A 25083-nucleotide genomic window follows, 5' to 3' on the forward strand; every position below is an offset into this window, starting at 1 on the left:
ATGGCCGTGCTCGTCACACCGCGCAGCGTGGCGGCGGCGCTCGGTGGGCGTGCCGGCGGAGAGGTGGATCCTAGCGGTCCTCCCCGGGGAGGCGGATCTGCAGCTTGTTTCTGGAAAGAGAGCTTGCGAAGGCGGCCTGGGTATGTCATGTATGCCCAGGAACTGGGAAGGCAAAAACGTGGAAACGTGACGTGAAGAATACGTGAATTCTTACAGTTCTAAGCAGAGCCCATGATTTTTAGCAGCCAGAATCAGAACGATGAAATTAAAGGGCACGCTTTTCCCGCTTTAGGGATTTTTGTATGTGTGTGCAGTGTTTACAGATCAATCAAATTAGTGATGATACCAACCTCGGAGAGGCGAGGTAAACAGTGGAAGGTGCTGTTCAGGTTCAGAGCGGCCTGGATGAACTGGGGAAACAGTCTGGACGAAGGAGAAAACGACTTACTGGGGGCAAGCGCCAAGGCCTTTGCGGAGGCAGGAATAGCCAGCTCCGTAAACGCGGGCAGGGCAGGACCAGCTCACTCGGAAGCCGTTCCATAGGCAAGGGAGTAGGGGAGTGTGTTAGGTGTGATGTACCTCAGTCTGTCATACCATGCTGCTGTTGAAAAAAGGAGATGCTATACTGGGACATGTAAATGGACGTATAGTTTGCAGGATGTGGGAAGCAGCGTTTCTGTTGCACTCCGCGCAGTAAGGCCTCACAGGCAATACCGTGTCCAGTTTTAGGCATTGCATTTCAAGGTCAGGAGTGAGTTACAGCCTTAGGTCCCCCTCAGCTGCCCTGATCAGCCTCAGCTGTGGCCTCCACCCCTGTGCCCTCTGCTCCAGGCCCATTTCTTTGGTGGACCTCGGCCCTACATGTTGATCTTGTCTTTGGTCCTGTGCCTGGCCCTGCCTCCTGCCTCTCCTGAAGACGATGACCCTGTGTGGGCACCCTGCGGGCAGCACCCGCTCTGCCTGCCCCGATGGGGTACCGTGGGACTGCAGCAGGCTGCTGAGCTCGCCCTCGGCCCCTCTCCTTGGAGCTCTGCGCTTGCTGCTCCCACCGAGCAGAAAGCAGAGACAACAAAGTGAGAACCATGGTAAGGCTGAACAAGCAGTGCTTGTTTATCCAAAAGAATAAAAGGTTGTAGCTTGGTTACATTCTTAGCACATGTAAAATACTGCAGCAGTTTTCCATGTCCAGCGGTGAGAGCAGAAAAATATAATGAGGTGTGGCAATTAAGGCTTTGGTTAAATATTAGGGGAAAGCTGGCTAACTTTCCCTGGCCTGGCTTTGTGATACTACAAATATGTTGCTGCGGGTAGCTATGATCCTCCAGTTATTTCTGGTCTTTCATTTAGTTAAAACTTTGCCTGAAGTGAAGGCCCAAATACTCTTTGTTGGGCTTAGCTCTGTGCCCTGCTAACAGTTGCTTTCAGTGATATGGTTGAAGAAGGTGATTGAACTTGACATGCACAGGTGGAAGTGTTTGAACCTATTGAATTTAATGAGTTTATAAAATTGCAGGCTATTTAATTTTGCCATGTGAATAGCATTGCAGTGCTTTGTTTATTTTTAACTAAAAGTAGTATTTCTTAAAACACCCACAACACTAAGAAGGGTTTCTGCATTGTACATACAGCATACCTGGTAGAAGCAGGAACAAGGAGATCAACCTGCAAGAACAGGCCCTCTTCTTCTTCAGAATTTGAAGCAATTTGGATGCAATTTTGAACTTCATTACTGTTACTTGGTTCTGTAACAGACTGAACTGGCATATCCAGTCCGAATAATGCTTTAACTTTTAATCTTCATCTGACATCAGATTTACCGGTTGTGAGGTAAAATAACTTTCTGCTTTTGCAGATGCATAAAAAATTGATTCTTTTGAACTTTTATTTATGCTAATTGCTTTGTCATTCAGATCTGAACAGAAAACTACTTTGTTTCCAGGAAGTAACTGTTTACGGTAGAAGTGGTGCTTTCTGTGTGAGTCTTGGGGACATTGAGGTTAGTAGTATTTTCACATCTGTAGTATCAGAAAAAGAAATTATGTAGAACTCAAAGCTACTTCTCTTCCTGTGTGCGGCTTGAAGACTGAGCATATTTTGATGATATCAGTCAGCTTTTATAGTCTCTTGCACTGAGTCTCTTTTTAATGTTAGAAAAATGAGTAGCTTCTCTTTGATGGCTAGTTGCTGTTGCTGGTAACAAAATCAGAGACTTGGCAAAAGCTGTTGCAACACTAGAGCTTTTCGTTGAGTGCATTTGCTTTTAACTGTTTTGGGGATGCTCCTCTGTACATACGTCAGTCTAATTTCGGTGCCCAAAGGAAGGAAAGGGGGTGGAGAACAGCCACCAGTTTTCTTTAAGGAAAGATAAATAAATAAGAGCGCTACTCATCTCTTAAAAGCAGTTTACTTCCACGCATCTTTCTTTGATAGCTGCTGAAAAGGTAAGGACATCTTTTTAATCTGTTTTATATGACATTGCACAGGGGTATGCGTTTTTACTTACTGGGATGGTGGTTTTTAGACTGCAAAGATTTCATGAAAAGACCACAACTGGAACTTAAAAAAGTGTTTGTGTTTGTGGTGGTTTGTCTTTGGGTTTTGTTTTGGTTTTTTTTTTTTACTTTAAGAGCTGGGGTAGGACGTTATTAAAATCACAAGACATTGGTAAAACATTATCAAAGAAGTTATAAATAATTTGCATGTGTGTATGCAAGGGTGTGATAATAAAACTGTTGCAGCCGGGTAGTAACACTTGTAATTTTCTTAACTAAGAATATCTTTATGTGATTGGCCTCTGCAGAATAGAAAATAGCCATAAATTCCAGGAGCTTTTGTGATACCCCCTTAATCTGTGTCCTAGCTACTGATGCATTACATCCATCTTCTGGGTTAGTGGATGAAGTAATCCAATTATCTTGAGTCAATGAAGGCTGTGACTTCAGAAGACCAGTTTATTTTAATTACTTAGTTGTCAGTATTTAGCTAATGCTTCAGGATCTGAAAAGAGATCAATAATATATTACATGCGAAATTACCTTGAGAAAAAGTAACTTGCTAAGTCAGGCATTTCTAAGCTGAAAAACTTAAAAAAAATAAGCTACCTACTTACTCTTGTCCTAGGTAGGCCTTTTGATTGCTCTTCAGGTATGTAACTACATACTATTTTAGCCTGATATAAAAGAAAAAAGCATGGTCTGCTGGGATTGCACTGTGTGCGTGTCCCTCCCTCTCCTAAGACATGACCATGTTGGTCGTCCCATCTCCTTTACGGTGACTTTGAGACTTCACATGATAGCTACTGATCCATCTGCAAGGTGCCTGACGCTGGATTATTTTAAATACGTAATTTAAAATAATGCTCGAACAAAATATTTTATGTGAGCTTTGTGCTGAAAAGGGAGGAACGCCATGGTATTTACAAAAGAGGTTGCTGTTGCTTTTGGTTTTACACAGAAGGTGCTTGGCTTTGAGGTTAACTGATGGTGTAAACCAGCTAGCTAGCTGGATTTGGTGGGTAAATGCAAAAGGAGGGCATCTGTGAAGGTTTTTAAGATTGTGTTTTCCTGTCAGGGACCGTCATTACTGAAAACACAACTTCTTTATTACTGCAAAAAACCTAATATAATGCAGACAGCTTTGGTGTTAGAAAAGGTCATTTTTCTCTTAGGAAAGTAGAGAGCTTTTCAGTCCAATTTCAACACTTCTGTGAAACGATTATAAGTGCAAGTCTGTTTGTGGAGCACAAGGGTTATCCCCCGTTCGGGGGGTTATAGTAGGTTTTTTTTTCTTAAAGTTACCTCATCATTAAGATAGATTTTGAGTTATCTTTGAATGAGCAAGAAAAATTGACAGAGCACAACCGTTGTCTGAGTTTAAATCTTCATGAAGATTAAAAAAACCCCACAACTGTAGGAATGTCCAGGTGCAATATTGGTAGAGCTGTTGGCCGTATGATGTATTTTAAGCTTTTTTTATTCTCTGCAGTGTGTGATGATCTTACCCAAACCCTTCTATGATTCTGTGATCTTGCCCAGCGGTGAGAGCGCCACAGTGGCTTTTTCCCTCTCTGCAATAGTGCGGATGCTGTAGGATGTGAGGTGCTGGCACTTCGCTCTGCAGTAAGTTTGTTCTGTTGTTTGGTGCCAGAAGGTGATCCTAGTCTTTCCATCCTAGTCCTTGTTGACAGTCTACTGCTGGCATTAGACTCGGTGCTTATGATTTATCACTGTGAATAGGGTATGAAGTGGAGCAATAGACCAATTGGTTTTGATGATGCTGTTTGCAGTATCACTGACAGGCTGATGTCGAATGCCCTTCTGAAGAATCCTTCCCTGGCAAGGGTGAAACTCAGGTCTCCCCCGGGGGGAACAGCTGTGAGCAAGACAAAGTGGAAACAAGGGAAGGCTCTAAGCTGTTCCTTCCCTCACACCATGTAAATTTGTGCAAGCTTGAATAGCTGAAAACATAATGTTTTAAAAATTTATATGCCTCTCTAAATAAGATTCTGTATGCCCTCAATATTTTTCATACAGTAAGATGTTATCTGAAACTCATTTCCTAAAACAGGCTTGAAATATGGAAAACTTTGTGCTCTTCTGTGAAGAAGGGAGGTAGTCCTTTTTTAAAGAATTTGAAGGAGTTATCAAATAGCAACTATTTCTGTGCTTGCTTAACTGCAGATGTTGCTCTTAGTAACTATTTTACAGTGGCACGTTCTTAATAGCTCTGTAAGAGCTGTATATTTTCTTTAAGATCACTAGAGCGGTTTTATTGGATCCACCTAATAATTAATATCATGAATTTTGTAGGTTTTACTGATGCTTCAGCAGAAAAAAAAAGTTTTCTGATGTTGTTGTAGAGATCCTAGGAATTTACAGAAAATGCAGCTTACACTATAATGGGTGTTTTGTATCCTGTATAGTGCAGAGGTCCCTGAGTTTGTACTGACTGCTCTTGCAGATTGTATTTACTTAAATGGAGTTGAAGGCTCTAAATATGCTCATCAATCCTCGGAGGTATTCTTGAGGTAAAAGATGAAAGCAGGTGAAGGATGCAGAGGCCTTTGAAAATGACATAAATTGTGTTAAAAAAATTGCTCGGGCTTTTTAGGTTTCAACTGAGTAATTTCCTGTGAAATTGCAGTTGTTAAGGAAATAAAATACGATTATGCCTATCTCTGTCTCTTTTGTTTCCACAGGAAACCAATCTTTTTTTTTTTTCCTTTGTTAACACTGCTTCTGTGAAATGCTTTGTCCTTTTGGTGTCTGTTGAAGGGCTTCACAAAAGAATATGAAAGAATCGAATGCATACTGTTTATAAATACAAATTATCACCTTCTGCTTTTTCTGTGTGAAATTAAGTAGCTTAACTGGGGCAAGCTCTATGTAAAGTAATTCCTGCACCGACAAAAATACATTGTCACGCTATATCTGAAGTTTTGTTGGTGGTTTTTTTTTTTTTGACTTAAAACTCACAGTATTTTCAAATAATGATCCAGCAATGCAGATAGTTGGTCAGATACTCAGCTGAGGTCCATCAGTGAGGCATCAGTAACTGCTCTGGGAAAGCTTTACCCTTCTGTCCTAGTGCGTAGACCTTGTGCCTACCTCCTGACTGTATGCATTTAGTTCAGATAAAGTTTGAAACACTTAATCAGTTTTCTTATACACATCTTTAATATTTGGTGTACCATAAGTGGAACTCTCTTACATTTCTTCTAATACACACTGGACAGTAGTATTAAAACTTAATATAGTGTGTAAGCTGAATTAGATTGAATAATCACTTTCTCTACTTTGCTGCAAAGTATATTAAAATTATCTTCTATTTTAATGGGAGTTTTACAAAAGTGAAGGTCACAGAATATATCCAAAATACAGTTGTGATTCTGTTTTAATTTTATACTTTTCATTTATTTTTACATTAACATCATCAGCTGGGGGCCAAAATTGTTAGTTCACTGAGCTGGAAATAATGTGTATCTTAACTCTTTAGTGTTTGTGTGTATTAACAAAGATGGTAGCATTATCAGGTATTAAGCTGTTAGACTTAACAGACATAGGTAATTGATAGAAGTGATTCTTAGAGGGTGTCTTTCCCTCTTTCCTCTTAGGCTTGTGGTGTTTTATCTTTTTAGTAAGATGAGATTAGAAAGGGGCATTTTTGTCTCTAGAGGTATGACTTTTCCAGTCATGGGGCCTGTAGGCCTGTGTTCAAAACTAACTTAAGCTGCTTTATTGCTTGTTTTATGCTGACTGTACAAAAAATGTGAAGGTACATGGCTGAGTGTTAATGGACTTGGTGGCATAGTGGTGAGACTGTCTGAAGAATGGGACAGTCTTAAAACCTCTCCTTTATCTGAATTAGTGAGTGAAAGATCTGAGTATAGCAAAATAAGGTCTTCACATACTATTTGAAATGTCTTGAAGAGGTGAGGAGAAGAGATAATAACATATATTCTTTTTTTTCCTAGACCTGGAAATCCCAAATCTACAAGACCAAATAAAAAAAAAAAGTCATTCCCCCCACTCCTTTATACCATCTCTTGGTGAATTGTCCCTCCATCTGGTGACAAAGCTCTATCTGGGACTTTGCTGCAAGCTCTCATCTCTTTTGGAACCACTCTCAGCAAAAAAAGAAAAGAACAAGAAGTCCTCTCATGTGAAAAAGACAAGACTGCTGTGACCTTGCTAACTGCTCATATTCCCTAGGTAGCAGAGACACTTAAATGATGACTTGTGTGAAGACAGGGTTATTTTTTCTCTTCAAGGGTATGACACAGTGAAACGTATCACCAATGCAGTAAGAGCACAGGCACTTAGTAAACACTCAGACCACATTACAATCTATAAAATAGTATCCATTGTTCTGGATGTGGTAGAACCATAGGACAGGAGTCTACAAGATAAGTGAAGTTTGGGGAAAATGGCCTGTGAATTTAATCTAAACTTCCTTAAGGAATTGGAACGAGAGGCTGTTCTGGAAGTCCTGTACCGTGACCAGATGGTGAGAAAAACAGAGGAGGACAGAATAAGGTATCTGCCATTCCCCTATTCCTGCATTTCTGTTACTTTTTTCTCAGATGTACTCTTCTTCCTCTTTGCTGTCCTTCTGAGTGTATTCCTGTTTTTTTAATTGTTGTTAGCTAATGCCTTTTTATTCTTTGGGAAAACTAAGGGTTGTACAGAGCTTCTTAGACTTACTGTACTATTGACTACTCTACAGTAAAGATGAGCAAATACTGTTCAGTGGATAATCTCCATGATGAATTTTACTTCTAGCCTTCATAGAAAATTCAGTTGCTGCCAGTATTCTTTTCTATGAAGGCTTTATAGCTTTGTCATCATGTTCCTATGTATGCCTTTATAGTCCTGGTAACACAGAACATGTTTGGATCTTTGGTTGGCTTATTTAACTTACGTTGTATCGAGACTGGAGTTAAGAATCATTGGATATGTGCTCATTGTGCTGAATCCATCACTGTCCCTTCTCATGTACAACAGGTAGCGAGCACATCACACTGTCTCAAAGGTTATTACTGGTGTCAATAGGTGTCATTAGTTAGGAAAAGAATTCTATTTCATTATTTCATGCTGTGCAAGTATCTCAGTCGTGAAGGTTAAGGGATAGTCCTCCAGCATTTTATTTGCTTTATATCAGGGCTAGGGCAAGGATTTTCCTGCAGCTTGTACCGTGCTTTGTCATAATTGTCACATCCACATGTAAAACAGGGTATCTTTGTTGCTAAGTTAGAAAATTCTAGTCTCTTAAATGTAGAAACTTAAAGTTTGTTTACAGCAAACATGTATATAAGTATTACTGGACGTATTAAATGATTGTGAAAAGTAAGTAAAGGGTTATAAAGAAAGTCTGAATTTGTTAGAAAATCCCTGACAACTATTGATGATGTAGCTAGCAATTAAAAATAGATCTTGATTACTGGTACACGTAATGGAAGCAAAGTCAGTGAAAGGGAGAGGTTTTGATATTTTGGTCTGATGTGTTTTTTATTTAACTTTCAGATGATGCATTTGTTGTGATTATTTTTACTTGATAGAAGATTTATTTCTTGGATAAATGTGATAAAAAACATCATCAAATGAAAGGGAGCAACGTTTAGTCTCAGTTTTTGCACGTGAATACATAATCACTTGCATACACAATTTCAGTGCCCTGCCCTGAGCGTGCACATCTGACACAAATAGAATCCCATTTATACTAGTCTATTACTCTGTTTGCATTCACAGTTGTGGTTGCATGTACAGTCACAGTGCAAAAATGTTGTGTGTAGATGCCTTACGACAGTGCTCAACTGAGGTCAAATTTGAGGGTATATCTCCCACTAGTAATGAAATATTATGATATTGCACAACCAGAGTATTAGTTTATGACTTACGTGGCGGGGGTTGGTCTATTTAATTTTATTCTTGTTTTTCACCTGGGGGGGTTAGGAAACTGAAACTGCAGCTGCAGCAGCTTCGGTGGAAAGGGGCAAGAAATGTAAGCCATGAATACCAGGAGAGATCTTGCGCTCGCTGTCAGAAATCGCTTGGGTTATTGATGAACAGAGGTGCAGTATGCAACGGGTGCAGTCATCGCGTGTGCTCTGAATGCCGTGTCTGCCTGAATCCCTGCCTTTGGAAGTGCACCGTTTGTTACGCTCATGGGTAAGAAATTTTACTGGTTTGGATAAGTGCCGGTTTACACTGGTTACCCAGTGTCTGCACACTTGTTTGGTGTGTATCTGTTGCTTTAAACAATTAATGAAACAACGCCTCTGGTGGAACGAAGTTGGTGGATGAATTCCTGGTAGCAATGAAATTGATGGCAATTTTGTGTTATATGTCATGTAGTCAGGATTTCCCTTCCTGTGTTTAGCAAAATGGATCCTCAAAGTAGGCCAGAGGTAGCGTGGCAAAGATGATAACAGCAAAGCATAGGAAGAGTCATTAGTTTCTGAACTGTAGATAGGACTCCTTCCCCTCTGACTCAATACTGAACCAGTGCATCATAACAAGTTGCTGAAGGTGTTGTCTTTTGGTGTAGTATAGCCAATTTCTCAACAATTTCCTAGTCATAGTTTTTTTGTCTCATACTACAGGAATGAGGAACATAGATCAGTGAATAATTTTAAATCATGTTTTATATAAATTTAAAAAGCATTAATAATATCAGGAATTGCTTGGATTTCTGACCACATTTACATTTATTTACTTTGAATTAGTTGTTTTTTCTTTAACTATGTCACCTTGCGTTTGTTTTCCAGAAAACAGGAAACAATATTTCTTTTACTGTATTGGTACAATTCTTATATCAAAATAGTCCATCGTAGTCCCTCCTATTAATCAGAATCTTTCTAAACCAAATGGTTTAGCTATATTTCCACCTTTGATGAAAAATAATATTACATAGACAAAGAAAGATAGTTTTGAAAATGAATCAACAGCTGTGCTGGATGGTATATATCCCTGTACAAAGGGTGAGGATTTGGATGAAATTTTGCTTTATGCCAACACAAGATTAATGCACTACTTCGCCCCCTCTTAAGATGCCAAAATGAGATTTAAATAATGCCTGAGCAATGTAAGGCAAGGTATTGGTCTTAAGCTAAATGAATTTCTACTACTAGTTTGGAAGTAATTTTCTATAATTTAGAAGAGACTATAAACTATCACTAAAAATATGTTCTCTGAATCCTCAGTTTATTTTGGAATTTATGCATAAAAGAGGCAGAGTAGCTCCATCTATATTTTATAAAAAGCAGTTACTAAGTTTTGATGCATATGTTTCACTGTTTGTGCTTCATGCTGTAAGTACTAAAAGTAAAGGTGAAAAAGTTAGCTTTCCATATTTTCCTTTAGATACCTCCCTCCACTTCATCTTCTTTTAAATTGGTTTCAGTTATTTGGTGGCCACAGTGGAAATCCCCTGCAGAGAGTAGCTAGTTGTTAAGGTGCCTTGTATAGTGCTGCACACCCTTGATTATTTCGTAAGCTTGTCCAGATATTTAATGGTAAAACCAGGAGAGCATTGCTTAAATGAATTAAAAGACACTTTTACTTTTTCTTGAAGAAACTACTTTTTTTTTTTCTTGCTAATATAGAGGAACTCTTCAGCTGTTATTGAAATTCTCTTTATAGCAAACAGACAGCACATTTGATCTTGTTTAGTCAATGCAAAGTCCATTAAAATCAGTCAGACTTCTTCCGTTGTCTTCAGTGAGCTTTACATCAAGGCTGCAAATCTCAAGAAAGGTAGGGAGCGCAGCAGCGTTGTAAATGCTACTCAGTGCCTTTGTTTACCCCAGTGACAGAAAAATAGGGTGAGTAAGAAATGTAGGAGCTGATTTTCAACCATAATTTTGAGTCTTGGTTACCACTAGCATGTATTTTCCTGAAAAAAAACCCATTATCAGCAGCACTACTGAGATTCTCTCCTAGGCAGTAGCATTGTGTTTCTAAGGAACATGCTTAAACACCTCAGTGGAAGAGTGTGCAGGGATAGGTGAATGTTCATTGTTTACAAAATAAGAAATTTAAAAAGCCTTGTGGACTGACAAAGTTTGTATCTTTCACCTGGAAGGGGCATCTCTTATGTGAATGGAGTTGGTATAGTGTGTTCTTTAAAGGAATCCTGTCTTCTGGGAATCTAGAAAGACATTTGCTTTGAAGGAGGTTAGTCTATTTTACCTGACAAGGATAGTTCTTTATCAGTTTCATTGTAACACTTCTGATCATAGCTTAGCTTAATACACTCTTTAGCCTAAAAGAAAAAAAGAAAAAAAAAAACCAAACAACCCCAAAAAACCTAAAGATGGTGTTTTTACCTCTGTTTTCATCCTGTGAGTGGTCTAATCATCACATGAACCTGTGCGGAACTGGAGATTAAACTGGGAACGTAACCATGGGTAGTGGGAAGTATATAAAGGGAAGGCTGGAGATAAAAATCGAGGCACTACGTATGCAGAGCCCTTGAAGAACTAGTGCACCCAGAGGTTTCAGACATTTATTAGTTAATAGATCTCTATCCAAAGTTAATAAGTATCCTATCTCAAGTTAATTTAACCTGATTTTCAAAATCCTCTGTGTTCAGTTATGCACAAGGATCTATGGTTAGGCATGTAAATAAATGGTACGATCTACACAAGTAGTGAATTTTTTTAATATTCTGCATTGCTGCTTACAAAGGTTATATTTTTAAATGCCTGAAATGCTTTAAAATCAAGCCACAGAAAGAACAAACAACATCCTACCTATAGCGTGTCTACTTTAACGTAGACTAAGGTGAGGCATGAAATGGCAGACCCAGGGATTTTGTGGCCTGGCCTTTGGTGGGTATCAGTAGAGCTCTCATGTTTAGAAAGTTTGTTTTTTTAAGGAGGCAAGCCCTACATGTATTTACTGTCTGTATGTTGTTGCCAATTTCAAGCAAGCTTGGCAGAGGGAATGGTAATAAAGAGATTCATTCCATACAAGGAAAATGAACTACTGGGTAGGGAAGAAAAGTTTAGCATTTAGCAGTGCCTGTGCTGAGGACATTTTTGCAGTGGGACTTCATCCTATAATAAGCATCAGAAAATCCACAAGGAACAGAGATATTGTATATGCCCTAAAAATTAGTAAGACATTTAGATGAGAAGTTGGAACCTGAAGACTCTAGAGAATCCTCTCCTCAGTTAACGAATTTTTTGCCTCTTTAATAATGGATGAGTTCAGATTGTAGACTTCTAATTCTGTTGGAGACAACAAAATGCAAGGGTCAAATCTGCTGAAAATCTGTTCTTGACATAGCTATTTAGTCTGGTATCATTTTATACTTGTTAATCATTACTTTTTTGATCCTGTGATCCTGGTGCCTGTGCATGACATGGGCATCATTGATATTAGCCTCCACAAAATGGAGAGGGATGGGCCATGAAGCCATCACACTGCCAGGGTGGTGGAGCTCAGTGCTCCCTGGCAGCTATCCCAAGTTCTGCTTGGGAGCATATCCTCTATCACCAACTTTCCCTGCTCCTCAGCCTAGGCTGCAGCTGTAAGCAGCGGTGCCAGCACAAGTGCCTAGGACTGTTATGCAAGTTGGTTGTATAGACTGGAGTGGACCCAGGACTCCTGCCTCGAGCAGTTTGTATTGCTTTCCAGGGGCAGTCGTACATAGCAAGAAGGAAAAAAAAATGGAGGGGAGGAATCCTTTGTTTGCAGACCCACAGCAAAATCAGTCAATGGAGTGAGCAGTCACGAAATCGTAGTTTTATGGTAGGAATAAGAAGGATTGTTAGATTGTTAAGTGGTGATCAAACATTTGAAGAAATGCATTTTGGAAAATGTTGATTCAAATGTCTTTTGCTTGCTTTTCAGAGATGTGAAGGTAAAGGCTGGTGAATGGTTCTTTGAGGAACGAGCAAAGAAATATCCAGGTGAAGGTAATCTCTTGGAACAGACCATAAACTACTGTGTAATGTGTCATCCTCATCTAAGTGAAATGCAGAATGTAGTCTGGCACTGTATTTAATGTTTCTTCCACCTGGTGAGAGATTTGTCAGAAGTTGTCATGCAATACATCTGTCTATGCACTAGATAAAGCATGAACACAAACTAGAAGAATGCATTTAAAAGTATAATTTATTTTGTATGAGTAATAACAATAAGAAAATTGCTGGCCATATCAGTTTGAATTAATGAGCATTTAAGGCTTCTAAGAAATAAAATAACATGAAATAAATATAGAAATGTTAAAATACATGTGCAGGAAGGAAATGATCTTGCATCCATTGTTTGTCAAAGTTAAAACTTCAGTTATTTTCACTGAGAAAGTTCTAAAGCTTAAAGAAAAGACGTAATGGAATAAAGAACAGCATGTATAGCTATAAATCAACAGAGAGCTAAATGCTTGCTGTTTCTTTACTTTCAGCCAGCTGTGCCATTGCCTTGTGTTCAGTCTTTTCAGTGCAATTAAAAATGCAAAGCCCTAAAAGAAATTATAGAGGATGTGGATGGATTGCCCTATGGTGAATGTGTTTCACCAACAAAGGGGCTGTTAGTCTTCGTTTTCACCTACAATGACTAATAAGGTGGAGAGGTCTTTCCCTTGAAACACCACGTCAGGCAACTATTTCGCTTTGTGCCTGACTGTAGCTAAATGTTACAGTTTCATTTCCAGTATCTGCATGGTGTTTAGATTTGAGAATAGCCGGTAAAAAAGGAAAGCATTGGACCTTAAATATCTCTTGGGAGACTTGAATAGGAAGAAGTTTATAAATGGAAGAACATAATCAGGCAAATTTTGGGTAGTAGGTAGTCGTGAAAGACAGCAGGTAGCATGTTAAGAAACGGAACTACGGTTCCTGCTAAAAGAATTAATTTAAAATTTGAAAGGTTTCACTGAATTCCATTCTATCTAACACAATTTCTGATTTCAAAGTATTAGTTGACTGCTCTTTCAAAGCACAGTTGTATCCCATAACCATTGTTAATAGTTTTCCTTCATATTTTTTTCAGCGAGTCTAAGGCCAGTAATTTTAACAAGCTGTCTCAGTTATTGGAAAATGCTATGTCGTTCTCAGACACTGAATCTGATATTGCAAGATACTGACTGTCCCTTGTTTCAGTAAAACAAATGAATTCTCACCTTGCATTATCAAAGCTTTGTGGGTGCTTGAAGCATTTTGTGCTTAGTTAGTTTAATAGTAATACTGTTGAAGTCACAAAGATCTAAGGATATACAGAAGATAAGCCTGTAGGGAGAAATGTGTTTTGTTTCGTTCCTTTGATTAGATCAACTGATATAATTAAAGGGGTTAAAAAATGGCAAACTTTTGAAACAGCAGCCGTGGTAGTTAGGTATACTTCAAGCCTGGAGAGACAGTGCCCTCTTTTGGTTTGAAAATATGACACAAGTGAAACATTCACTGTAAAATAAGTTTAACTGAAAAAATACATGGTACAGTAAAGCTTTCTCATGTTGCAGTGTAAAAGAAAAAAGTTACATTGGTATGCTTTCTATTAATTTTTGGGTAGCTTCTACCTAAAGAGTAAAAGTCATATTTTTATAAAAGTGGTAGATTGCCTTACTGACTAATAAATTAAAAATCTAAGAATCATTTAATGCTGCAATAAATCAAGATACCAAATACTACTTATTAATAACAGAGTGTTAAGTCTGGAGTTCTGATTTAAATTTGTAACATCGGTAAGTTGATTATTGTTTCTGCCACCACCAAGGTCTGCTACTTATATGTAAGTAATACGTTGTAAGTAATGACATCTTCAGCAAAGCATAGATCACATGCAGCTTTCTGCATTAGGAATTATTAGTGACTAAAGCCACTCCACATATTTTCAGTTGGCCATTTGTTGAGTGCATTTAGCCTTCTTTCTGTTGGCAATCACTCAGGAGTAAACTACATTTTTATGAGTCTTCATTGTTTGTGCCTGATGGAGTGCTTGCTCCTTGGTGTTCTTTACACCATGTGGCTGCTCACCTGAGGAACGTGACATGGTTGCTATTTCCCCACAGGGATGGCCTTAGCAAAGGACTTTGTTTACATTTGTGAGCTAGTCATGCGTTTTCATGATTGTTCAGGTCTCTGGTAGGAAAAGCGAAAAGAATTTTTCCTAAGATGCAAGAGATGACCATGTGCCTACTCTTGTACACATTTTCAAGCTTTCCATAGTGTTTGAGTTTTATGGTTGAAGGGTGCTTTAGCGCAGTGGGCCCGTGCACTACCTGCCTCCTGGCCCTCGGGAGGCTGAGAGCACTTGGCAACCTGTAGGAATGGGCCTGTGAGCATCTGTATGAGATTGTCCTCAGCATTTGTGAAGAGCTGGTCTGAACATGTCACCTGTGAGAGGTGAAGGTGAAATCGTGACAGAGTTTGTGATGCAGGAGAAGCTTGTGTGTTGCTTAGGATGTGTGCTGGCACGTCAGGTGGGGGTTGATTTCACTCCTGACTTGCATGTGCATGAGCTTCTGTAAATACAGGCCAATTCCCGAAAAGGCACTGATTTTAAAAAGTGTTATATAGGTGCTAGTAACTGCTGTTGCTGCTAAATGACCTTTGGGTGGATTTTTTTTTTCTCCTTCACAGGCAGACATGAAACAGTTGGTGCAAAGCTCTTGAAATCTTATCAGAAACTGAGGTAAGACTCAAAAGGACAAATGGTCCTAGGACACTGACAATTTACATACGCAATATATTGTATATTATAAACCGATCAGCAGTTTGTATTTTTTTATTATGAAAAATTTCAATACTTTGGGAGCACAAATGGTAAAAGCATAGAAAAATTACCGTTTTTAACTCTCAGCAATCCATAGAAAGGGTCCCAAGTACAAAAGAGTATCATGTTTAGACTAATAGTGTCTTATTTACTTGAAATGAAGGGACGTGCACAATTTTTGTTATATCTGCTTATATTTTTTGCATACCTGTTTACATCTTTGTCTTTCAGATTTACAACTACTTTTAAATGATCAGAGATAAAAATTATTTACTAGTTGTAATAGCAATAGCATCATTATTTGCTCAATGGGAGATATTGCTGATTTGATTGCTTTAGACTAAACAGTAGGCAAGAAGCTCTGTATTCAGTAAGGCACATCTGCTTACCAAAACTTAAAACAAGTACAAAATCCAGTTTACATTGAATACTTTGACTTGAGGTCTAAGCATGATCATACTTAAATTATTACAAGTGATATATAATGAAATAACAGTCTACTTAAACTGTATTATATAAAAGAAACCCTCTTCCTTTAAAAAAAAAAAGATTCAAAGATATGGCCTCAATTTCATGATAATTACCTGCCGAGGCATAGCTGCATAAGACAGAAACTTACAGTCAGCTAGATATGATCCTAACCAGGGCTGCATAAGGACTTGCTTTTACCTCGATGTTGTAAAAGTAAGAGAGAATCAAAAAGGAAGTTCACCGGCTGCCTTTAGGGTCCATGATTGTGCCATGATAATGGACTCAGTCAGATAACAGATTTTTTTTTTTTCCCCAGATCTAGGCTATTTACAACAGATGAAATGGCTGGAATGCTGTAAAGGGGCTCTAACAGCTCTGGGCCCAGGCAAGAAAGGATCCTTTTAGTATTGTAAATAAAGATGACTGCTTTCTGAAAACATCTCTGTAACAGAGATGGGGTGCATTAGACAGGAATTGTGTTTTAACGGTTGGGACACAGATTGTAATACTGCCAACCATGTAGAAGTCTAGGAAGCCTGTCCTAAACTAGGTCTGTGCACAAATGTGGTTTATTTATCCATCTATTAGCATAATATATTAATTGTTGCATTGTTTGTTGTCTCTTAAATTTCTAGTAAAATTTCTGTCGTACCTCCAACTCCACCTCCTTTCACAGAATCCACAGCAGGAAGCAACGTGACGGTAAATGTACATATCTGCAAAATATATGTATATGTGCACCGCTTAGGGTGTCATTTGTATGAAAAGGCCAGCCACAGAAATGCAGTAAATAGCAACTGCCATAGCATCATATTGTGGTATAAATGCAGCCTTACGTTCCTTTGTCTTTTTTTTTTTTTTTTTTTTTTTTTTTTTTTTTTTTTTTTTTATGCTGCATTGGTAGTAGGAGAGAAAGATCAGACTCCATTATGAAGGATGTTTTCAGTTAGTTTTCAGCTTTTGAGGGAAGTGATTAACCCTCTCTTCTTGGCACTAGAATACTGCACCCGGTTTTTGGTGCCTCACTACGGGAAGGCTGGACTGAGATCTCCTGAGCTCCCCTCCAGCCTCAAGGATCCCATGATCCTATGATATTTAATAGTAATTTATAAAGTGATCATTCCATGTGTTACTTTCATTACTGAGTAAAAAACAGTTAATTTGATGTTTGCCTTTTGCAATACAGTTTCTAGTGGACAGAATAGTAGGCTATGGCTCAAAACTCATTGCAATCACACTAAATTACTATTTCAGTTCATTTTGGACTGGGTCCTGAGGCCCTGGGTTTGAAGCCTGTTGCAATTCTCTAAACATTCTAATATGTGCTTTACCAGGAGTCTGATGAAAACTCACTGATTCACAGGCAGAGGAGCATCTGTAATAGATAGGACTTTCCTACTCAAAGTATTAAGTACATTACAACAAATCAGTGATGTCATTAGTTGTATTTATGCAATTTCTATGTGATCTTCCTACAAGGAGTTCCACTTACACCAAAGAGTATGGAACTGAAAATATTTTTTTCCATCTTTCATATATTAGTGTGACAGTTTTCAACCATGTCAACGTATATCCTCAGATGTATTTGTCTACAGAAGTGAGCAAAGGGCTGCTGCCTTACCATCTGATGTTTTGTGGTCTGTATATATGTGATCACGGTAACTTTAAAACAGCAAATATTTTGTGTTTTCTTACTCTTGGCATCTCCCGTTTGCAGGAACTCAGACAGTCTAAAAGTTTTAATAAATCTGTGGAAAACCTGTTTTTGTCTCTCACAACACATATCAAAAGTAAGTAGCTTTCACTGCTTTGTCATTCTAGAGTAATGTAGTCAAATGTTTCAATTTTTTTGCCAAAGTATTGGCCAAAAACTAGTTCTAAACAAAGAGTATTGAGTAATGGCTGAAATGACTAATGCCAAGACTGAGCCAACCTGAAAAATAATACGGTAAGTCTAATTCTCCTTCAGCATTCTGCTAGTTGATTAACAAGCTGATGAAACCAACCCAGAATGCCTTTCCTGTAAAGATGTGAAAAGACTGTATAATGCTATTTTTAAGTTTACTGGGAGTTCAGATGCAGTATATTTAACTCACGTTTAGCACAGCATAATAACCGCTTTCTACTGTAGCGATCTTTGTGTTATCTATTTGACTGAACCCCAGCTGACCCTGTCAAAGCATCTATCACGTAGTGGAGGTAGAGTTTAATATTTTCATTAACTGGCAGTTTTCAAGAGGACTTCCTTCCTCTTTCTTGGTCTGTCTAGTCATGTGGGTTTTTTCAGTGTATACTTCTAAGAGCCAGACGGTCGTAACAACTCTTCTTTAATTCTGATACTTTTGGTTCCTTCCATTGACTCAGGCTGCCTGCTGTTCTTTGGGGTGCAGACTGTGTACGCGCCTCTAAAACTAACTACACTGAGGACAGCCAGCATTTGTGAAGAACAAATTAAAGGCATCAGTGACCAGAGGAAAACAACTTCTGAACCTTAGGAAGATTACAGGGGCTTGCAGATTTGCATGTATTTGAAAGAAACTTAGTGTTTTCTTACTAGCTTCATCTTAGACAACCCTAAATGTGAGATTAGACCTGAATAAATTCGACTTTAGTGCCTTTTTGCCTTTCCCCCTAACTCTTCTCTGAGCTCTTGTTTGGTCTTTCCTCTTAACTTCTTCCGCCCATCCTAAAGGCCTGTTCTCATTTAACTACACAAATTTAATGTTGTGTCTGTGCAAGACTTATTAAAGGTATGCTGAAACACAATGGCTGTCTCTCCCCAGCAGAAGCATAGTGTAGGGTGGCATAGGATACTTTGTTACTGGAAGCAGATAGCTGAGGCAGCGCAGAATCGGATGCAAAGTGATTTACTCTGCCTTCTGTTGGTTTGAAGCCTGGTCATATCCCACGGTTGCTGGTAAAGACTGTCAGGACTGCAGCAAGCTTATTTAACAGTCCACTGCTACCCAAAGGAAGGTCCTACTTCCCCCATGTCTGTCCTCTCTCTGTTTCTGGCCATATGCTGCCATTGCTTGACTTGAATTAGCACCAGTGTTTCTGGTCTTCTCTGGAAACTGATTTAGCTAATTAAAAGGGCAGAACATTAACCCAGACAAAACACATGGGTACTTTTCTGGTGGTTTAGTGAGATAAATAGGCTCAAGGTAGGGCATATATGTTGGAGCCTGCACAAGAGAGGGTGCTGGGCCATGTGGCCAGGAGCTGGGGACTGAGGAGGGAAGAGGAGCGATTGCAGAGGGGGATGGCAGCAAGTTGTTAGTTTAATCCAGCTGTATGTGAAACCCCACTCAGATGCTATCATCCTCAGTTAGGGTCGAACCTTTTAATTTGTGAGAAAATAACAGGCTGTTGCAATCACTGAGGTCAATAATTAAACAGTACAGGAAGTCTTATAGAGAGAAAGACTTGGGCTTCTTGACTTAAGAAAACAGCTCTTTCAGACAATATGGCCTCTTAATGAAACCTGGTACTGTGCTGATAAATGCTTTCGGTCATGAGTGTCTAAAGTTAGTACTCTACATCTTATCTAGATAAAAATGTCCTGGTTTGCAGAGGTATTTAATACACCCAGCTCTTGTGTATTGCAGTAAATAAACCTGGAGAACCTCGTTATGGGACTGATTCTATCACTGGAGCCAGTGTGTGTGAGTGCCTGAGAGCAGTGGGAACAAAGGATTAGCACGTGCAGCACAATGCTGCTGCTGTACAGTCTGCTCTTTATGCTGTTACCTCCTGTTCCAGCATGGCTTGGCAGCAACAGGAGATTATAATCCAATGGTTGCCATTTGGTGAATGTAAAATGAGTTGCTGGTTGTAGTTTTATTTGCAGTGCAAAATCACCCTTGGCACTAGTGTCCATCTTATTGACCATTTGGTTAGAGAAGCCAAAGGAGGAATAGATATGAAAACTGAACAATCATTTTTTTCTCACAGTAACCTGTTCTGTAACCTGTTCATTTTAAGAGAGTGTGAAGCAAGCTTGTGTTTCTGCTTCTACTGCTGGTCAAGCTACTCAGATCGTATCTACTCCATTAGATCTCTCACTCCAGTCTCTTTTATGATCTCTGATTTCACTGTGTATTTTAAAAACCCGGTTTCATTTACAGTCAGAGATGGCTTAACTGAGCCTGCCTGTGAATATGTCACATGATGCCTTAATGGTGTACACAGAGTACAGTAAACATCTGAGGACTGAACGCTGCTAAGAACTAACCCAAAGTGGCTTTAAAAATCACAGTTAGGAGGGCCATTGTTTTTGAATACCATAATGACACATTGTCTGCTGTCTGAGGTTCCTCCACAGAGGCTTATGTTGTGAGAGAAATATGTATTTCTTCTGTATCTATTAAACATATGATAGCTATTTCATGTACCACTTACAAGTTATTAATTCTTCATGAGAGACTATCTGGGATTTACAACAAAGTGTCTGCTGCTAAGCCTGGTTTTCAACTTCAGAAATCACAGATGAGTGCTGCTCTTCCCTTTAAGTGAAGTTGTGACTGTACCCAGAGGAACAAGAAGCAAAAAGTGGTGCACTAAATGTCCAATTGTCCTATAGATTTATTTGACAATAAACTAGATGTTACTGACGAGCTAATTCAATAAGGTACTTAAGTATGGACATAAGCTTATCCATATGAGTAATGTTATTGAAGTCAATGAGGGCCTCTCATGTTCTCAAAATTGTATGTGGTTTGGGACCAGAGGATGTAATATCTCTCCTTTCATCCATATTTTCGATAAATTTCTAAATATTTTCCAATATGCTCTGCTTTCTAATTTCCATTGTTGTGTTGCTTTATGTTGTTATAGTGATCTCAGTTTTATCCTGAACCAAAGCAAACTGCTTTATAAGTGAAACTGTATGTAGGGACTGGAGTAGCTAATTCTGCAAGGAAACTGTGTGTGATAGCATACAACAATCCCTTGCAGCAGCTGTAAGGCTAGGAAGCAAGGAGTATCATTTCCAGTTGAAACAGCAGGAAACGTTTAGGTAGGCAAAATATAATTATACAAGATGGGACAAGCACTTGCCTTCCCATCTGTTTCTTACTCTTAGGAGATCAATACTAAAATTGCAGGATGAAAGTTTGAAAGCTACAGAATTAGCCTATAAATCTACAGGATTGCTTGCAATGTTTGTTATAGTGACTTCTCTCTTTATTTTCATTTCAGAAATCTCGAAGTCCCAGAATGATATGGCTGATGGATGTCTCCTAACCACAGATTATGGGCATAATGTGGAAAGAAGGAAGCAAAGAAGGAGCCAGTCTGACACTGCCATCAACATTACAAGCAGGGTATTCATATTATTATATGCAGTCTCTAACTGTAAGGGCTATTTCAGGAATGGAATATATTTGTAAGAATAATGACTTATACAGTGGAGTTTTACTTTTATTATATGAGCAGGGCTTAGCTGATGTTCACCAACAGTGGCCAGAACTGATTCTTCACAAGGGATTTGACTGAGTCTGCACACTTGATCTCAGCCCAGAGCTGAAATGTTAGGCTGAGATTTTACAAAAACCCTCACACAGGGAGGGAGAGGATGGGTGGTTTTGCTCTCAGGTGCTCACAGACTCTCTTGAGGCTGATTGATGTCTGCTCTGTGTGATTGTTGGGCTGCAGGGAAGTGCTCTGTCTCTTGTCCTCCTCCTACCCCTCTTGCTGCTGAACAGGACCAAGCTATCAATCACCATCCAAAACCCATCCTGACACTCTCTGAGCACTTTTTAATTTGTCAAGCAGAAAATGCTGACTGCTGTTAGTTGTTGGGCAACTTCCCTTTTCCTTTTGCTTTGGTTACAGTCTCTAGCTTTCAGTGTTGCCTTGAGAAGTTTGAGAAAAATCCAGTCATCTGTTTTTCCACAGATTGTGCAGGGCTGAAGATGATGTCACATATCTGCTTTAAAGTTACACTGAAGATTTTGTTTTGTACACTTTCGCCTCGCAAGTGACTGAACTTTGTCTATGCTCAATTTTCCACATAGTGGGTACTTACTGAATTGCCTTGTTCATCTGAATGAGGTAAATGTGGTCTGCTAAGTGCCTGAATTAGATGCTGAGAAAAGCTTTTGCTTTGGGCCAGACCTCATGGCAAATATTACTCACAGCTCCCTTGGTGCACGCTTCTCACTTTCCTCTGAAGCGCTAGGTGTTGATAAATGGAAGAGACAGAAGTTCAGCCCGCATGGACTAGCTGTTTGAGTTGGTGCAGCAAGGTCTGTGAACTCTGTGAAATTAGTTCTGGTATTTTTGTATGCAATTATATTATAAACAAAATTGGCAACAATTATTAACTACCCAAGTGCTGCTTGCATTGTGGCAAACCACACTGCAGTGTTACTTTATTCCACTGGCAGAGCACTGCTCTTTTAATGCATCGAAAAACATCAGAGTTGGAGATAATATGAACTGTGCTCTTTTGCATGCTGATCACACACAGCCCGTCAGGTTTAAAAGGTGGATATGGATTCTTTGGCTTGATAAATGTAGTAGTAGGAGATCCCGAATTATTTGTATGGGTTTTTAATTGCCCATTTAAAGATTTAGGACTTAATTTATGTCCACCCTTTGCATTACAGATTTTGAAAGATAGATTTTGATGTTGTTTGTGTGTCAGAGCTCTATTTCTCCCAGTCAGGAAGCTTTCGTTTCATTCAAACCAGTTAGACTATATTTAAGCTACAGTTTTAGTTTTGCTAGTTGACCTTTTTTTCTTGTGAATGTCATCTTTGCCATTTAGGTTTTTTAATATTGAAGGAAACTTTATGCATCTCTCCCTGTGCTTATATGATAGCTTTTGGTACCTTTACTGTGATTTTAAAAAATATTTTTAATCTCTATCAGTGGTACTATTGCATTATTCTTCCATTTATTTTTTTTCTATTTCATCTATGTTTTCCTTTAATAAGGGCAGCTGTTTACATCCTTGCTAGAACTATGACTTAAGTTTAGGGACAGAACCTGTTTTAAATTACACTTGCAAAACAACTAATTACTCAAATTTATAACAAAAAGTGATGTAGAAATACTACTTGTTTTGATTTCCACCCCAGAAAGAACTTTCATTTTTGGAGAATGAATCGAAACAGTATTTTTTTTCCCCTGGAAAGTGTGCGTTTTTCTCCTAGGAATGACTGGGAAGTAATAGCTGTAACTCCGCAATTTTGAATGTGCAGAGTATAAGACTGGGGCACCACTTCAGATTCAAGAACACTACCTGTTTCTTAAGTACATTTTCCAAATTTGTGACGTGTTCAGAGCTCAATTCCTTCAGATTAAAGTTGAAAGAGATTACATTTAACTTCAGTTATAGTGAAAAAACCACTCCAATGTCAAGAACTACCAGCCAGTGTAAAATCTGGATTTAGGAAGTTAATTGAATAATGTTTTCTAGGGCCTCTCACCATTGGAACCTCTGAGTTCATTAAAGCAACTGCAATTATACCTGCCTCACTGGGGAAACAAGCAGACGTGTGCAAGCTTTGGAAGCTGTTTGTGGTGCGTTGGTAGCTGTGGGTTACCTCTCCTGTGACAGCAGCTGCGTGCTGCTGCAGACATTGGAGCTGGGCTAGCTGGGCGGCTTGCTTATGTGACCTGATGCTAAGTTGAGCACTGGTACTTACGTTGCCTTGTCAATCACTTATATTCTGTTTAACACAACAGAGAATTTTTTCTGATCCAAGTAGTGGCTAAAATTCAGTGTGTAGTAGCTTGTTTTGGTTAGCAAGTGAAATTCGTGGTTTCAGGTCTTTATAAAGCAGAAGGCAATTTCTCTGCTGAGAAATTATGGTTTTGTTTTGTTTGGAGTTTTTTTGAGACTATATTCTGAATGCATTTTCTGTCTGTTTCCTTCTCACAAGGGAACTTAATAAATTCTTACATCCATTCTTAAGGTAGGGCAGTTATTACACATAAAAATTTCTGTGTGTTATAACAACAGCATACTGGTTTGGATTTTGCACATCCTGTTTGTTCAGCTGTAATCTCAATATATTATCTCCTCTGTTGTCCTCATTCTTTAGTGCTTTCTGCTGATGGTGCAGGAGGGATTCCCAGGTCTATTAAATATATATTATCTGTTTCTTCTATGCAAATAAGTCCCAATCCTTTCATTGATTCGGTCACATTATATTCTTTCTAGCCTTTCAGGTAATCCCTGTAATACCTTTTTTTTTTTTTTTTTTTTTTTTTTAAGCAATTATTTTCTTGGATCCTAACTCTGTAAAATTTCTTACCTCACTCTTTTCCTACCCATTGAGCTGTGAGCATACTTTTAATAGATTGTATTATCCAGGGGTAGTGGTGTGCCAGAATGAGCTAAAATCTATTTTCAGCACATTTCTAGCCATTATGTATTAGTCTTTTTGGCACTTCATTCTATTAACTGCTCTTATTGGTAACAGAGGTGGCTGAAGGCAAATCTCAGGGAGTTTTGCTACTGTATATCTTAACTTTCCACAAATTATCAGGGTTTTCATGGAAACATTGGAAAGGTGAACGGACTTAGTCAAAGTAAAGTCAAGAACACCTCAGAAATTTAAACTTTATCTATAACCAAAGCTAAATAAGAACTTGTGAGTCTTTTTCTATTTTCAAGTCTCTTTCAACCTATATTCATTCTTGCATAGGTAGATATGGACATGTGTCATACATATTGCAAAATATGTTTTTTTAATTTTTTTAATTTCCTGCAGGCAAGATTTTTTTTTTTTTTGCAAAATTACTGTTTTGTTAAAGGCTAATAAGGTCTTTTATTAGTATATTGCTACTTTTGGTGCGTTATTAGTAAACTGTTGTTAGTAATTGCTGTGGTAGTGATCCTTAGATGAGTGATGATATGTTGATTTTAGAAAATGATTAATGTAATGAATGTCCTACTAGCTGGGGTGAGAGAGTTGTCAATCAGTATTTAAATTAAGTTACTACATTGTGTTTGAAAGTGTGCCACCTATGTGAGATTGATCAGAGTGAATTGTAGCTATTTACTGAATTTTATTCTAAATTCCTAAAGGAATCAGGGCATTTTTCTTAAATTAAAAAAAAAAAAAATTACTTGCTGAATTTCTTACAGGTTAAAAGTACACCCAGTCTTCAACAGCTCATCACCGGTGCCCAAAATGACAGTGAATTTCTGACCAAAAGGAATTGCAAGGAGGAAGAAGACATAACAACTAGTCCCACAAGTGATGCAGTTTTCTGTGATGGCAGAAAACACGTAAGTTGAAGGGTGAAGCACAACAGAACAGGAGCCTAATGGGGACAGATATAAAAGCCAAGATCCTGTGCAAAATGTTGGTGTATGCTGGTTTATATTACAAAATGAAGGAGGAATTTTACTTGAGTGCATATCTGATGAAAGACC

General features: G+C 38.6%; 1 protein-coding gene across 4 annotated transcripts in view; it reads left to right on the forward strand.

Moving 5' to 3' along the window:
* The first annotated feature begins 2185 nt into the window (after window positions 1-2185).
* SYTL3 (synaptotagmin like 3) overlaps window positions 2186-25083 on the forward strand; it is a 37113-nt gene continuing 14215 nt past the window's right edge. Inside the window, exons 1-10 of one of the 4 annotated variants that reach the window (XM_035899785.1) lie at window positions 2188-2441; window positions 3985-4118; window positions 6473-7034; window positions 8451-8666; window positions 12357-12421; window positions 15086-15137; window positions 16325-16397; window positions 17407-17479; window positions 20889-21013; window positions 24793-24936. In XM_035899785.1, the coding sequence (XP_035755678.1) occupies window positions 6925-7034; window positions 8451-8666; window positions 12357-12421; window positions 15086-15137; window positions 16325-16397; window positions 17407-17479; window positions 20889-21013; window positions 24793-24936 (858 nt within the window). In that variant the 5' untranslated portion in view covers window positions 2188-2441; window positions 3985-4118; window positions 6473-6924. Of the gene's footprint in view, window positions 2442-3984; window positions 4119-6472; window positions 7035-8450; window positions 8667-12356; window positions 12422-15085; window positions 15138-16324; window positions 16398-17406; window positions 17480-20888; window positions 21014-24792; window positions 24937-25083 lie in introns of all 4 variants that reach the window. The other 3 variants (XM_035899787.1, XM_009644307.2, XM_035899786.1) reach the window with 3 other exon arrangements.

Source organism: Egretta garzetta, unplaced genomic scaffold (assembly GCF_000687185.1).
Source record: "Egretta garzetta isolate BGI_Z169 unplaced genomic scaffold, ASM68718v1 scaffold397, whole genome shotgun sequence".
In the NCBI taxonomy this organism is placed as follows: domain Eukaryota; kingdom Metazoa; phylum Chordata; class Aves; order Pelecaniformes; family Ardeidae; genus Egretta; species Egretta garzetta.